The 13,833-nt window shown below is 38.1% G+C and overlaps 1 protein-coding gene across 4 annotated transcripts in view; it reads right to left on the reverse strand.

Moving 5' to 3' along the window:
• samd4a (sterile alpha motif domain containing 4A) overlaps nt 1–13,833 on the reverse strand; it is a 65,962-nt gene that overhangs the window by 7,624 nt on the left and 44,505 nt on the right. The window contains exons 6-12 of one of the 4 annotated variants that reach the window (XM_065244713.2): nt 12,710–12,796; nt 10,367–10,598; nt 8,668–8,753; nt 7,638–7,750; nt 6,708–6,900; nt 4,617–4,743; nt 972–1,055 (exon numbers count right to left, since the gene is read on the reverse strand). In XM_065244713.2, coding sequence (XP_065100785.2) covers nt 972–1,055; nt 4,617–4,743; nt 6,708–6,900; nt 7,638–7,750; nt 8,668–8,753; nt 10,367–10,598; nt 12,710–12,796 — 922 coding nt within the window. Of the gene's footprint in view, nt 1–971; nt 1,056–2,215; nt 2,642–4,616; nt 4,744–6,707; nt 6,904–7,637; nt 7,751–8,667; nt 8,754–10,366; nt 10,599–12,709; nt 12,797–13,833 lie in introns of those variants that run through there. The other 3 variants (XM_065244712.2, XM_065244711.2, XM_065244710.2) reach the window with 3 other exon arrangements.

A 13,833-nucleotide genomic window follows, 5' to 3' on the forward strand; every position in this document is an offset into this window, starting at 1 on the left:
AGTAAAATATTGAAAAACGGTGGTGTTTTCCTTTAATAATCAAGTAGTCAGGGGCACACAAAACTCCCAGACACTCCGGAGGAGGTGGTGCGAGGATGGAGGAAGGGGGAAATTTTAGGGGTAAGGTGGCAAAAGAACACTACAGGCTCTGTTGGCAGTCGTGGATCAAGCAGGGCATTCCTGAGCTCACCGCACTACTTCTGTGCGTCTCTCTGAATCAGCCTGTCTGTCTGCCTCTCCTGTCTGTCTTTTTATGTTCCCCTCACACAAAGCTGCACTTGTCCGGCGCCAATCCGGTCAAGTTCTGACCCACAGCGAAAATAAAACGCTCTTTATGCGAAGAACTTCACACGGAGGTATTGCATTGATCCTGAAACGTGCCTACACAAAGATGTGTTCTGTCATGTCTGGAACCAAGTGTCACAATATTTTCTGTCTTTTGAAGATTGTTGTGGCTGAGTTTTTTAGTAAGGGAATACTTCAAAAAGTCAATTCAGTGTTGTGGAGTGGAGAAAACGCAAGGACAAAGCCTTGTTTAGAGTTTAGGCACATCAGAGGGCTTTTTGACCTTTTTTAAGAGGGTGTCAAGAGAGGATGTTCCTCATTACAGAAATGTTTTCCTGTGGGCTTTCATGATACTGCTGTAGTCACTTAGCACAGATGCAAACCGTTTCCTCAAATTCCGCTCTCATGGATCAGAGATTCAATCGGAGGATTTTACTTCTGTCCTTACAAAGATTAGTAAATAATCATTATGTTATACTAATATTATTGTTAATCTTTAACACATACCGAAACATAAATACAGCTTATGTACATATACATTTTCCTTGGGATTGAACCCATCGCCTTTGTGTTGCTAACTCAATGTACTACCATGTTTTCAGGGCAGTTTGAGTTGGATGTCAATATCTTTAATGAATAATATGGAGATGTTACAGGTGGATTTGAGTATACGTGGTATGACGTACCTCCGAGAGCGTGTTCTGTCATACTGAGACATAAAGACTCCAAACGGTTATTGATGTCAGGCTCAGTCACAGGCACTTGCAAATCTGTAAAACAAAAGACAAATGATGATGTCAGCTTTACCAGATTACAATAAACATAAGTTGTTGCAAGATGTAGGATTATATTTAGCTATCTAGATGTATAGCTGTACTTGATATACATCTGCACTTTTTATTGAAAGTCCTTACTACCGTCCAGCTATCAGTCTCCCAGAGTTATCTGGTGGTAAGAGGTGTTTGCTAAAAGCACTATGGTGGTACATCATACATAACCCGTTGCCGGGTTCGAACCTTTAAACATCCCGTTCAAGCATTGGGCGGACACTTTAATTCAAAGTGTATTCAAGCTATAAATTTGCGCAATGCACAACCATTTGATCTACAGGAACACGTACTAAGAACTATACAGTGCACATCATACATAATAGGTCACAGATTACCCATTACAATCTGATATAGATAAATGTGTATACTTTAAATTTAGTTAAAGCCACAATATGAAGATTTTCACCACTAGAGGTCACTATTACACAATAAAACAACACAAAAGGCAAAGTTTAATGATGCGGCATGAAGTGAGGAGTGATGGGAGATGTAGTTTTCAATTATCCAGAGATGTATGGAATTTCCTAATCATTTTCATGGATTGGGTAATAATGTACATTTGATCACATTATTTCTGTCATATTTCTAGGTGACGTCAGAGGTATTCAGGCCAATCACAACGTACAGACACAACAGGGACACAGCGCTTTTCAAATCGCTAAGTTTTATACAAAATCAGTGCGTTTCAGAAAGAGAGTGAAATCATTAGCTACAAAAATGTACTTTATGTGGAAAATAATGTTTTTTGAACCATAAACAACGCAAACACAATGTATTTGAGCAAATATACAAAATAACGTTTTTTTAGGAATGAAATAAGTGCACTTAAAGTCACTAAAAGGCCGACAATTACAAGGGAGACAAGGTACAAGCAATTATTTAAAACAGGACTTTACAGATCCTTGGGAACTTTTGGGATAGTGTAAGTAAACAACTGCATTAAGGATATCACACTGTGCAAGTGGTTTTTGGATATTTTATTACAAAAATCTTACATATTGTGGCTTTAATGAACTCCTGGTGACGAATATAAAAGATCCATTTCAAACTTTCTGAAGTTCAAACATTGTCTCCTATTCACACAAAAGTCATCACATAAACAACAACCATTACCTCAAATCCAAAGCAATTACATTCTGCAAATTACACTTAACTGATTGTAAACCTCTGGAGTTCACTGGTTCACATCCGCCAAATTTTGCATCACCCGTATGTTCATGTATGAATAGCAGCTTATTTAACCATGAGGAACACTTCACTTACAATTGAAAAGTTACGTTTTCCGTACGGAGAAATCTTGGCAGAAGCTATGGATCATGCGTGTTTTTCTCACATACTGTGAGGTTTCGGACATACTACTCATTTCCTATTTTCCTCAGCTATACAAGTAGGTGATTTTGAAAGCAGGGTTAATCTCTGTGGAGCAGATTTCAGTTGTTCTGAGCTCCCGCAGCGCTGCTTGGGCTGGGCTGGCCTTAAATGTTTGTCTTTAGCTGAGTCAACAGCAAACAGGCCTTTGAAAATCCCTTGTGGGAAAGAAGAGCTGAGTTAGGCAACCACTGGCTGGACAGAACGGACAACCTGCTATTTTTAAGCAGCAAATCCTGTACGTCCCCTCCATTGGGCCTTCAGAAGCTATAATCAAAGCTAATATGAACACAATCAGATAAGTTGCAGCGAGGGCTTTCACACTGACAGTTTACTTTGAAACAGGGCACAGTTCGCATGAAAAACTTGTAATGTGAAAGTTGTCATCATGTGGACACTGTCAAAAATAAAGGTACAAAGCTGTCACTGGGGCAGTACACAGCAAGGCTGTGCGTTCGAGCGCACACGTAAAAAACAAACTGTACTCCAGGCTTAAAGGATTAGTCCATTTTCTTAAAAGAAAAATCCAGATAATTTACTCACCACCATGTCATCCAAAATGTTGATGTCTTTCTTTGTTCAGTCGAGAAGAAATTATGTTTTTTGAGGAAAACATTGCAGGATTTTTCTCATTTTAATGGACTTTAATAGAGCCCAACATTTAATACTTAACTCAACACTTAACGTTTTTTTTAACGGAGTTTCAAAGGACTATAAACAATCCCAAACGAGGCATAAGGGTCTTATCTAGCGAAACGATGTCATTTTTGACAATAAAAATAACAAATATACACTTTTAAACCACAACTTCTTGTCATGTAGATCCGGTCGTGATGCGTCAGCGCGACCCCACGCAATATGTCATGACGTCAAGAGGTCACAGAGGACGAACGCGAAACTCCGCCCCAGAGGACCGTTCCTACATTGTTGTATGTCAACTGAAACTAATTAATGTCTTTGTGTCAGTTTATTGTTTACAATGGTCCGCAAATCTGCGTTTTATATATGTAACACGTGACCTCCCTACGTCACTACGCATTTACGTTAGGTCGCGCTGGACTGGACGTTAGACGAAAAGTTGTGGTTTAAAAGTACATATTTTTTATTTTTCTTGTCAAAAATGACAATCGTATTGCTAGATAAGACCCTTATGCCTCGTTTGGGATCATTTATAGACCTTTGAAACTCCGTTGAAAAAAACTGTTAAGTGTTGAGTTAAGTATTAAATGTTGGGCTCTATTAAAGTCCATTAAAATGAGAAAAATCCTGCAATGTTTTCCTCAAAAAACATAATTTCTTCTCGACTGAACAAAGAAAGACAACAACATTTTGGATGACATGGTGGTGAGTAAATTATCTGGATTTTTCTTTTAAGAAAATGGAACTATCAGTGCATTACAAGCTATACTTTTTTCAGTATGTGTGTTCCCTGGGATCTAATCCACAACCTTTTTGCGCTATTAACACCACTGGAACACTTTTATACAATATTTTACAATAACTTTCTTACATTATTTTTCACTTGATAAAAGCCATGTTCACAGTCACACATCACCAGAATACAGTTTTCAGTTTCAGTATCTGAGTCCTTAATATGGTTGCTTTCATGAACACTTACTGAAGTTATTTACGTACAGAAGATGAAGATAACGACAAACCGTGGTTCAGAATTGCTTTGTTATGTTGTACAAAGCCTATCTTCTTCTTACAACAGCTGTGCTATAACGCAATATGCAACGCCAACTCTCGTGTGTAGACATACTGCACGCATCTGAGTGTTTTTTGTTTTTTTTATATTTAGTACAATGTCCACATATGATCAGTTCGAAATCAAAAATATAAAGTAAATCTGATCATTAAGAAATGTCACTAGGATAGTACAGGACGATTAAACAGTTAAGTTAAATAGTCAATATTAAGGATATATTTACATCTCCTAACCGACATATGAATATAATCGATAAAACAACCTCCTGTTTACGTTTAAACATCAGTATGGTTTAAAACCCAAACCTCTACAAAATGGCCAGATTAAAAGAGGGAAACGTGTCAAAACTGGCTCTGATATGTCAAAAATGACATCACACGGATGTGTCCTATCAGACTGTGAGTTTAATACAGCTCGTTTCTTACCTGTCTGCTGGAACATGGCCAGGGTTTGTGGGTTGGTGTGGACGGGAAGCGATCGAGTCCTCTGAACTGAGCTGTGGGTGCGGCTGGGCATGCTGTTGCTGCCCCCCGGGTTGGCAAACCACAAACCCTAACAAAAAACACACATGTCAGCCAAAACATCACGTCATTCCACAATCTGTGCTCACATGTGTGAATGTTAAAAACGAATGACATAATAGGATCGGTCCCCCAAAAATGAAAAATCTTTCATCATTTACCAAGCTTCATGTACTCCAAACCCAAATGAATATATTTTAAAAATGGTTGTTAACCGCTGGCCCCTATTGACTTAAGTGTATAGATACAAACCACTGAGAGTATATATTTTGTGTTACACGTGTTTTGAACAACATAAGGAGAAATGTTTTTTTAAATGTAAAGAGACTTTAAGGATGACAAAGAAAAAACAGGACGTTTTCCTTTGAGATAAATTCAAACGTATACCACATGCACTTGCACTGAAAACCTCAGTTGAAGTTAAATGCATAACAAAAATAAACACTTACAGTTTTCTAATATGTGACCCAATGTAAAAACCCAGCAAAAGTCATTTTTTGGTGTAGTTTACATAAAATCATCCCACAAAATGTAAACAGGGTTCCCACATCGTAGTTAACTTCAAATTCAATGACCTTTCAAGGACTTTCCAGGTCTAATACCCTCAAATTCAAGGACTAAATGTGGGGACACATTTCAAGTGAGAGCAAGGTTACATCGTGTTACTTTTTAAGATACATTGTTACAGTTCCCTTTCGAGGGAACTCGCGCTGCGTCACTGCAGTGACACTTTGGGGACGCCTCCAGGGGTAAGTGCGTCTGAATGTGTATATCAAATTCAACCAATGGTGAGGGTTAACGACAAAGACAGGGTGACACGAGAGCCAGGAAGTATATCGCTATCTGAAATATTGCCAAAGATGGCGTTACAGGGATGCAGGAAGTATGGCAGGGGAGACGCAGCGTCTCGTTCCCTTCTCAGGAAACAACAGTTACATACGTAACCTGAGACGTTTTCATGCAACAACTATGCAAAAAAGCATTTTGGTATGAATCAACATTTGCATACTGAAGATATAAGCATTTAAAGTGAACAGTTTATCACGTGTGCTTAAAGTTTAGAATTTTTATGATATTATCCTACACTAAACAGGGAATAATATGGATTTTTTTTTCAGAAAACTTCTTGCATAAAATAGATTCAAGCACTTTCAATGACATGTATCTATGTCAGTATATTTTCAAAAACTTCCCAGGGCCTTGAATTTTTTCCCCCAGATTCATAAACTTTCAAAGATTTCAAGGACCTGTGGGAACCCTGTCCAAGATTACAATAAATGCCAAACAAATGATTGAAATCAAATTTTGATGCTACTAAACTCATAACTAGATTATGAGATTCCAGCCTGGATTTCACAGACCGGGTCACCTATTATTAAAACCCCCTTTTCCTGCCTCTTGCTTTAAAATTAGGCTATTGTTTCTCATTCATACAGTATAAAGCAGTGAAAATATGACTTTTCCTAGCACGAGCCAATGACAAATGCTTTCAAACCCAGAGAACCCCTTTTAACCTGCAATCCTGCTTTCATTCACTCTCTCACTCCCTTCATTTGACTCCCTCTTCCCCTTTCCCGGCCCTCCCGTACGGAGCAGCAGGGAAAAACAGGAAATGCCTGTGCACTGTTCTCACTGCCTCTGTTCGGCTCCGTCTCTCGAACTCTCCATTTCTTTCCCTTCTTCTCTTCCCTCTCTCTCTTTTCTCCCAAAAATATGACTCATCGCACCTAACCCACCATCTACGACTCTGATCCAGGGAGGCAGTTTGGAACTTCCTCCCATTGTAGAAATGCCAAGGAAAATGTTGTGGCCGACACGCAAGAATGCCAGGTTATCTCTATGTTTCCAAAAGCGGATCCTCGGTTGTTCCATTGAGCAGTGATGTACGATTTCAGGAATGCTGTAAATTGCCTACGGTTTCATTCTCCCTGTCATTTTTAAGGATCATTTACGCTTGGGGTGAGGGTAGTAGGTCATGTTTGTAAAGTGACAAACCTGTCTTCCCTGTTTCAGGCCGGTCGGTGTGCTACTGCCACTCCTGGGGGTTGGTCCGAACAGCCCGGTGGTGCCCAAAAGGGGTCTCACGCAAGACAAATTTCTCATTTGATACTGGCGCAGGTTCCTCCGGGTGGGAACGCCGCTGCCCACGCAGCCAGAGGATGGGAGGGAGTTGGATTGGCCGTAGCGGCTACTGGAAGGAATTAAAAGCGAGCAACGTTGTCAAATACCTCTTCGATTATATAAACATCAGCATCTTATCACGCTGTGACATAAAACAGAAACACATTCTCTATTTAGATCATGATGCAACGTAGGAGAAAATGACGACACGCGTGCTGACTCACGGCGAAAAACACTGTGTGGTCGGTGTGCTTGCTGATCACAAACTAGTTTTAGCTTTGAAAAGTGAAAATACAGATGGAAAGAATTTGACCCTTGTGTTTCAATCAATCTAAGTATTTGACAGGGTAAAGCTCAAATGGATTGCTCTTGCCTAATGCCTGGCTGCCTCCAGCACACTGTATGATCTAATCCTGTAAGAATTACGGCATTACAACAAAACTGGTTTTGCCAGGATGACAAAGCTGTGATGGAAAGTAACATTAAGTCATCCGTTGAAACTTTCGGATATTGTAGTATGAAGCAATACGTTGGCGAAGACCCACAGCCAGGCTGTCGTACTGCAAAAGATGTTTATTTTGCGGTAATGAACGGCTAACTGTACAAAATCCCAGTTTCATGGCTAATTTATTTTCGAGAAAAAACATTATGTAAAAAGAAAGAGGCAGTTTGCGAGTAATGAGCTATGTCGAAAAACAGTCAGCTATACAGTTTAAAAGTCTTAATGACAATAAAGGACTTCGACTGTACAAAAAACATACTGTATATAATCGACCAATCAGAATCAAGTATTCAAGTAATCACCTTCGTCTGGGTCCTGTTAGGTCCAGCAGAGTTTTCCGCGAGATTGACCGAAACTGCACCTGCACCTGCTGTTTCCATGACAACAACCTCTTCTTCTGCGTCTCCGTGAAGGCCTGAGTGATGTAAGAGAGGTGGAGCGGGGACAAAGGGTGACTCAGGCTTTCCATTACAGTCGAACGCTGCTCACCGTCTCTTTATTTTTAATGGAACATTACACCTCATATCTGATCTTTCCAGAACTATGCCTAATGGGATTATTTCTGGTTATTCTTAAACAGTGCTAGTGATTTGTTTCATTAATAAACAAGAAAGAGAACTGGATGCTTGCAATCTTTTGATCAGGACTTTCATGTCTTAGATGTGAAACTAAAGAAGAATTTTATTTAGATAATCAGGAGAGCACTTAAAACACGTCTCAAATAAATCAGCACCAAAGGACCACCAAATTTATATGCATCCGTTTTAAAGGTGCAGTGTGGGACTTTACAAAGGATGTCTTGACAGAAACTATATTATAAGTGGTGTATAAAGACTTTGGACAATGAACTGTATTGTTTTAATTACCTTACAATGACTCGTTTTTTATTGCCATAAACCGTGGGTCCGCTTACATGGAAGTTGCCGCCATGTTTCTACAATAGCCCTAAACAGACAAACTGTTCTACAGAGCACGTTTCAACCCTACGTTGTCTCAGACGACAACATGTTTGTCTTGTGTAAGTTAAACGTAGTTTCACTATGCCTTTCGAAAGAGAGAGTGAGCTGTGGACTGAGCTTTTGGTTGCAATTCGCAATCTCACTGCTAGATGCCGCTAAAAAACCCACACTGTACCTTTAAATGTGAGTCCTACAGATATGCACAGTTAAAAGTCTTACACTTTTTTTATACCATAATACCACCTAGAGATGTGATTTTTATGGTAGTGACATAAAATACGGGATATTGGCCATTTAAAAACAACCCATTTAAAATAGTCTCAGGTCTGTTGTTTGGTAATAAAAGGTACTGTCAGTACTGTCGAACACTCACCTCGTGGATTAGGCATTTATCAATAAGCTGTAGGTAGGAGCTAATGTTCTCCTCATCTGATCCGGAGACAAGGAGTTGTGTGCAAACTGCCAAAAAGTGAACAAAAATAGATTAAGTAACAAAACAAACACAAGAGACACATCCAATATATACACATATATGCATATTGAAGAGTTTGGTTCCAAAACGCATTAAATCCATTTTGACTTATTTGGGTAAAAACATGTTTTCTATAGCAAGAAAGTTTGATGTTTTGGTGTGAGAACAAGCAACAGCCGGCATTTTCCCTTCGCCTAGTGGCTCTATTGTAAATTATTAGATTTTTTATGGCTTACATTTCTTCCCTGCCACAGAAAACCACCACAGGTTTATCAATGCCATTAAAGTATAATTTTTTTGTTTGTTTGTTGATCACAAAGTAGATGAGGAAAACTGGGATTCTGTGTGTGTTCAAAGCGCTGCCATTGTTGTTTACAATGCGTGGAATAGTGCGCTGTGATTGGTTAAGCAGATTTATTGCATTCTGCAGAGAAGGAAGACTGGCGTTTATCGCATTTTGAAAAGATGACAGTATAACAAGGCGGATATCGGATTTTGCCTAAAATGAAGAATTGAATTTTTAATACTGACCTGATACAATACAGATTTTAGCGGTAACTTTTTTTTTAAATGGCATTTATTGCGTTTTGGAACCAAACTTTTCATTTACATATACACGCAAGTATGAGTTTAGTCAGGGAACTCTTATGGAAATTACTGCCAGAATTTACAGAGCATTATCAAGCTGGGTAAATATATGCAAAATTTTCAAAATTGAAATTTCTCTTTTGCACACACTGTAAACATTCCTTGTTGCACATAACTTTTTAAGTTGAATTAACTTGAATTTACAATTCATTTCAACTTTCTAAACTAGTGAGGAGTGGAGGTCTCAGGGCCAAAGAAAGGTACCTGACTCGAAATTATCACTTTTTACAAGCTTTTTTTTTTAAAAGACCAGACCCTAGACAAACCAGAGAAAATTAGAACCGAGTACCCGAACCTGGACCCAAATGTAAATGGCACCAACGTGTGTGTATCCCAGCATGCACCAGTCAGACAGAAAGTTTGATCCGCTGCTCCATTAATTTTTTCTTTGTTATCTGACAACGGCACCAAGGTAACTACTAAAATGTGTAGTAACTCTTAAAACATTCACATGATGTTGCAAGCGCTCTTGGCAAACCGGGGGGGGAGATTGGGGTTGGAAAAGGAATCAATGCACACACGCAAGATAGTTTGTGTTGTTTCTGGTATGTTTGGCAAAAACACATTCATTTTAAATTACCCGAATGCCCCTAATATTACACTCGACCCGTGTCCGTCACATGTTTAACTTTTATACCCGAACCTGCTCAGACTTCAGGTTTTCGGATCTAAGTGGACACGTAAAGAGATCTAGTGCGGAGTTGCTATAAATTATAAAAATAACTAAAGCTAATTCAACTTTATTTTTATAATTTATAGCATGAATTGTAAATTTAAGTTGGTTAAACTTAAAAATTTAAGTGCAACATAGAATTTTTTACAGTGTAACCTATGTTTTCCTCTAACCCAATTTTTTGGTCTGTTAGAAACTGAGGTGTGTCACTGAAAACTTTAACCTAAACATTCCTAAAAACCTAAAAGAATTGTTAAAATACAAGAACTATGTGTGAACCTTTGCCCATGACACGGGTGAATTGAGCAGGTATGTCCCCCTCGGCTATGACCGTAGAGCTGCTTTCCGTCTCTCCTCCGCCGAGATGAGAACTGGCCATGGTGCTTTTCCCTTCAGCGCTCAGCGGGTGGCGCTGTGACGACTCTTCTGTGCTGCAGGCCTTAATGGGGGTCTGGATCATCTGGTGGAGCTCCTGTAAAGGAGCACGTAAATTCCCTCCCTCCAGTATGTCCTGAGAAAGAGAGATGAAGAACGATGACAAATGTGTAGCATTATTTTAAAAGCGTACATAAATTCAATCCAAGCAACTGTTAAGGATATTTCAGACTTCATGTTATGAGGTGGAAAATGACATGCGAGAACAAAATAAAGGTCTACCAAAAATACGTGCATGTTTGTTTCTCCGTCGTGCTGTGCGACTAGACGGGCCCGACACATGGCACATTAAAACTTTAAATGGACCCGGCTATCGAGAGCAGGTGTCTGATTTCTGGTGCTACAAATGTATCGAGATTGAAAGCTTGATGAAAAGGCTGTTCTGAAATTAGATGGCATCTGGCTCCTTCCTGTCTCTTGTTGTTTCATCCGTTCCAAAGATCGCATCCTCACCTTAAACTGACTGCCTTTTACTATGAACAAGAATAAATGTGTATAAAACTGAAAATTTCAGATTTTGGCTACTTTCAAAAGAGCCAGGAAAGAACTTAAGTGCCAAAGATAGTCTGTGTGGCCTGGCTATAAAGGCTGTAGGTTTGGACATCAAGATAATATACTGTTGGATAAAACATGTAAAATAATTATCAATATATAGTTGGGAAGAAACTAGGGGTGACCCCGAATAGTCGAAGATTCGATGCATCGATAGGAGAAGCCTGATTCGACTACCAATCTCATAGTCGAATCGTCGCAGATGTGTTATGAAATGAGGATCATTTAATTTTGGCCGTATGGGTGCACACATTATCTGATTTCACATATAACAGCTTTCTCACAATATATTAATATACTGCATATTATGATAATGCTGCAAATAATATGTGAAGTAGCAGCTTTCAATAAATATTTTTAAAATGCGTTAATAAATCCAACAACCCCTGTGACCGGACTTCACGTCCATAAGAGGTCTCTATGTTAATAAAGCCTTGCCTCTTTGTTTCGACATTTAAAAGACAAAGCTGGCAAATTAAACTATGACTTTCGTTCTTTTTATAATTTCTATATTTTATTTTATTTATAAATCACTTTGGGTTATCTGAGTTAACTATTTGGCTTGTGTTTTGTTTCCGTGCACTTGAGGCATTTTGCATATTTGTTCTGCACTTTGTTACTTCTGACCTTATTTTATTAAAAAAATGGTATTTATTATAAACGTAAATTCCGATCTTATTTAAGTATGTAAATTTTGGATAGCTTTTCGTTGTATCGATGTTGCGCTATTGCGTGCTGGCCATGCTTGCGCCTGTAATTTAGCCGAACGGGTTAGGTGCTCTGCGTCTCATATTTAGGAGTTCATCAAACTAAACATTAAAAAACGGATGTTTTTCGACGAGTATAAGTTTTTAAAATGTATTTAAAACAGAGTGGTTATATTGTCTATCTTAAAGTTAAACTACAAAACAGGTAAGCCGTTTTTTTTATTTCGGTGATGAAACTGAAACTAGTATCTGCACCGAACCTATTTCTGCCTGACACGAATGTCTTTCTTGTGATTTAATATTATGGTCAGTCGGTGTTCACTTTCAAATGATAGCAAAGAGATTCCTGAAATAAATAATATCATTCGGTCTTTCTGTATCTAAAGTGAATACAGAGATGATCATTTCTCATTTGTCGGGTTTTTTTGGTCATGACTGCTTTGACGCACTATCTCCAAATTAAATAAAAACACTTAATTGTAGCCGGAGTTTCCAAGGCAGGATCATCTTTGTTATTTTTTTAGGTTTAGTTATCAAAATGTATTTTTGTGTGATGTTCTGTAGATCGTGGCTTTAAAATGTTATGAGGAATAATTAAACAAATGTTGCCTTACATTTTACCTTAAAAAAATATATATAAATGCATCGCCAGTTTTGTCTTCGTTTATTACTTGAAAGACAGTTTTGGTCACTTTAACAGAAAGTTGTTTATGTGTGCTGCTTGTGAAAGAAAATAAAAGTTACCAATTTGTACCTGGTCTGGCCCCCTCCCAACCCATGCTCACAAACATAGATGATTCGACTATCGGTCGACTATGGAAAGATTCGAAAATTCTGATTCGAATATGTAAATCCTTAGTCGAGGACACCCCTAGAAGAAACAAAGATGAGATGGAAAAAACAGAGATGAAGTTGGAGAGCTTCTGACCTTCTCTAGACAGCGGAGCATATTTTGTCTGTCCTTCAGCTTCAGAATACTGATGATGATCTTGTGTCGCGCCCCTTTGGTAACTTGCTGTAGTATATGAAAAAAATATTATTTAAGACACATAATATTATCAAATTAAAACAATCTATTAAATCTGTAGCTGAGAGCTTGATCTCTAAAAGTCTCTGGTCTAAATTTTTTGCACAATTACACTGCGCACTGTAAAAATATATACAGCATTTTTGTCAAATCAACTAAATATTTTTATGTTACTTTAACTTAAAAAATTTAGTTAAACAATTTCAACTTGATTTTATAATTTATTTCAACTTCTCACAAGCCAAAACTTAAAATAGTAGGTTGAATTGACTTGCAAAACCAAGTTGTTTTAACTTCATGTTGCATTTTTTAATAGTGCAGGTGAATAATGTACTGTAATGAACTATTATGTGTCTCATAGTGCAAATAATATTGTTTTTTATTCTTTTTCATTTAACACACACAACATAACGGTTTCAGTGAAACATTTACAAGAATTGTAAACTAAATATTACCATTAATATAAATTAGCATTTGGTCTGTACGATTGTATAAGAGGCTGTTTACGCCTCAGGGCTCAACGCAAATAATTTTTTATAAAGGCCCGGTCGGGCCAGTGGTTCAGGTTTTAACTTGCCCTGCTAAAATTTTCACTGGCCCCAATAAAAAAATGTTAGTGTCACATATTTAAAAATAATAATTCAAATGTCAAATATAATTGTATACATATAATACAGACATGTTCCAACGAAAAAAGGCTCCCAACTTTTCTGCTTTACCTGTAAACTGACAGCAAACTGTGAAAAATATTGCATTGTTTCTTTTGTCGTGTTTTACCCAAGTAAATGTCTGCTTCCAAGATGTTAAAGGGGGGGTTCAATGGTATTTCATGCATTCTGACTTATTAACACAGTTATAGAGTTGTTTCCTCGTGCTAAACGTAGGCAAAGTGTCAAAAAAGCAGTTGGACGTGTTACAGAGTATTTCTGTGCCGAATGCACTTCGCCAGGGTTCGTACAAGTTTCGGAAAGCTTTTTCCGATTACAGGTCCAACTGATGTTTCAGGGGTTTTCTATACGTATCAC

The sequence above is a fragment of the Paramisgurnus dabryanus genome, chromosome 17 (genome assembly GCF_030506205.2).
Source record: "Paramisgurnus dabryanus chromosome 17, PD_genome_1.1, whole genome shotgun sequence".
In the NCBI taxonomy this organism is placed as follows: Eukaryota; Metazoa; Chordata; class Actinopteri; order Cypriniformes; family Cobitidae; genus Paramisgurnus; species Paramisgurnus dabryanus.